Below are 2,500 nucleotides of genomic sequence, written 5' to 3'. Positions count from 1 at the left end.
TATTAACTCTTTTTCCCCAGGGTCCCCAGTAAGTATGAACAGCACATTACTTCATCAATCCAGAGATTTAAAGACGTGTATGAGCTAACTGGGCAGTGGCCATTTGACCTCATTTTTTATGCCTCCACAACCTGTAGAAAGGGTGGTCCCCACAAGTCATGATCAACAACTTGGTCCCCATTCCAAATGATAACCTCTGTGTGTGTGTGTGTGTGTGTGTGTGTGTGTGTGTGTGTGTGTGTGTGTGTGTGTGTGTGTGTGTGTGTGTGTGTGTGTGTGTGTGTGTGTGTGTGTGTGTGTGTGTGTGTGTGTGTGTGTGTGTGTGTGTGCGTGCGCGTGTGTGCGAATTCCCTGTAAAGAGGCATGCATCTGGAGGTAAATGTGGCCCTGGTCATGGTTGCAGCTAGTGTCAGGTGGAATAAGGAAGAGGTGCAGGGACACAGGTGGTCTGAGGGCGGGTGCAAGTATGTCAGCATGGTGACAAGTGTTTGTGTCGGCCATCTTGTCACGCCGGTATTCATCGCCGTCTCCCTGCAGGTTTTTTCCGCAGAAGAAAGTGTGGGGCCCATGAAAGTGAACCGGGAGCCCGTACAGGTGAGCTTGGACCGTTCCATTTTAACCAAGCTAATGTTAGCGTGCTAGAATTTGAGCTTATTTCAACCTAAAATGTGAGTTTTGAGACACGCCTGCCTCTTACAAGGATGTTTAACTGTTCCATCCATAACAAGCTGACGTTAGCATGCTTTTAATGTTGTCATTCTGGTGGTACTTAATGAATACTTAGGTCTACTACATTACTGTATTTTGATGTTGTCATTTAGGTGGTATTTAATGAATACTTAGGTCTACTACATTACTGCATTATAACATTGTCATTATGGTGGGAATTGATGAATACTTAGGTCTACTACACTACTGTATTTTAATGTTGTCATTATGGTGCTATTTGATGAATACTTAGGTCTACTACACTACTGTATTTTAATGTTGTCATTATGGTGCTACTTGATGTATTAATGAATATTTAGGTCTACTACATTAATGTTGTCATTAGGGTGGGACTTAATGAATACTTAGGCCTACTACACTACTGTATTTTAATGTTGTCATTATGGTGCTACTTGATGTATTAATGAATATTTAGGTCTACTACATTGTTGTCATTAGCGTGGGACTTAATGAATGAATACTTAGGTTTACTACACTACTGTATTTTAATGTTATCATTATGGTGATACTTATTGAATACTTAGGTTTAATACACTACCATATTTTAATGTTGTCATTATGGTGGTACTTGATGAATACTTAGGTCTACTACACTATTGTATATTAATGTTGTCATTATGGTGGTATTTAATGAATACTTAGGTTTACTACACTACTGTATTTTAATGTTGTCATTATGGTGGTACTTGATGAATACTTAGGTGTATTACACTACTGTATTTTAATGTTGTCATTATGGTGGTACCTGATGAATTAATGAATACTTTGGTCTACTACACTACTGTATTTTAATGTTGTCATTATGGTGGTACTTGATGAATACTTAGGTTTACTACACTACTGTATATTAATGTTGTCATTATGGTGGTACTTGATGAATACTTAGGTATACTACACTACTGAATATTAATTTTGTCATTATGGTGGTACTTGATGAATACTTGGGTCTACTACACTACTGTATATTAACGCCATTATGGTGGTACTTGATGAATACTTAGGTCTATTACACTACTGTATTTTAATGTTGTCATTATGGTGGTACCTGATGACTACTTAGGTCTACTACATTACTATATTTTAATGTTATCATTATGGTGATACTTGTTGAATACTTAGGTTCACTTCACTACCGTATTTTAATGTTGTCATTATGGTGGTACATGATGAATTACTGAATACTTTGGACTACTACACTACTGTATTTTAATCTTGTCATTATGGTGGTACTTGATGAATACTTAGGTCTACTTCATTACTGTATTTTAATGTTGACATTATGGTGGAACTTGATGAATACTTAGGTCTACTACACTACTGTATTTTAATGCTGTCATTATGGTGGTACTTGATGAATACTTAGGTCTACTACACTACTGTATATTAATGTTGTCATTATGGTGGTACTTAATAAATACTTAGGTCTACTACAGTACTGTATTTTAATGTTGTCATTATGGTGCTATTTGATGAATACTTAGGTCTACTACACTACTGTATTTTAATGTTGTCATTATGGTGCTATTTGATGAATACTTAGGTCTACTACACTACTGTATTTTAATGTTGTCATTATGGTGCTATTTGATGAATACTTATGTCTACTACACTACTGTATTTTAATGTTGTCATTATGGTGGTACTTAGTGAATACTTAGGTCTACTACACTACTGTATTTTAACGTTGTCATTATGGTGGTACTTGATGAATACTTAGGTCTACTTCACTACTGTATTTTAATGTTGTCATTTCTTCCCTTCCATCCCTCCG

General features: G+C 36.3%; 1 protein-coding gene across 3 annotated transcripts in view; it reads left to right on the top strand.

Annotated features, from left to right (window-relative positions):
• The window catches only part of pde8b (phosphodiesterase 8B), a 117,774-nt gene that overhangs the window by 58,985 nt on the left and 56,289 nt on the right, over positions 1–2,500 (top strand). For all 3 annotated transcript variants that reach the window (XM_061907892.1, XM_061907894.1, XM_061907893.1), the window contains one exon: positions 538–594. In XM_061907892.1, coding sequence (XP_061763876.1) covers positions 538–594 — 57 coding nt within the window. The remainder of the gene's footprint in view (positions 1–537; positions 595–2,500) is intronic.

The sequence above is a fragment of the Nerophis ophidion genome, linkage group LG08 (assembly GCF_033978795.1).
Source record: "Nerophis ophidion isolate RoL-2023_Sa linkage group LG08, RoL_Noph_v1.0, whole genome shotgun sequence".
Classification (NCBI taxonomy): Eukaryota; Metazoa; Chordata; class Actinopteri; order Syngnathiformes; family Syngnathidae; genus Nerophis; species Nerophis ophidion.
The sequence above is the reverse complement of the archived record's forward strand: the minus strand, read 5'-3'. Positions and strand labels throughout refer to the sequence as shown.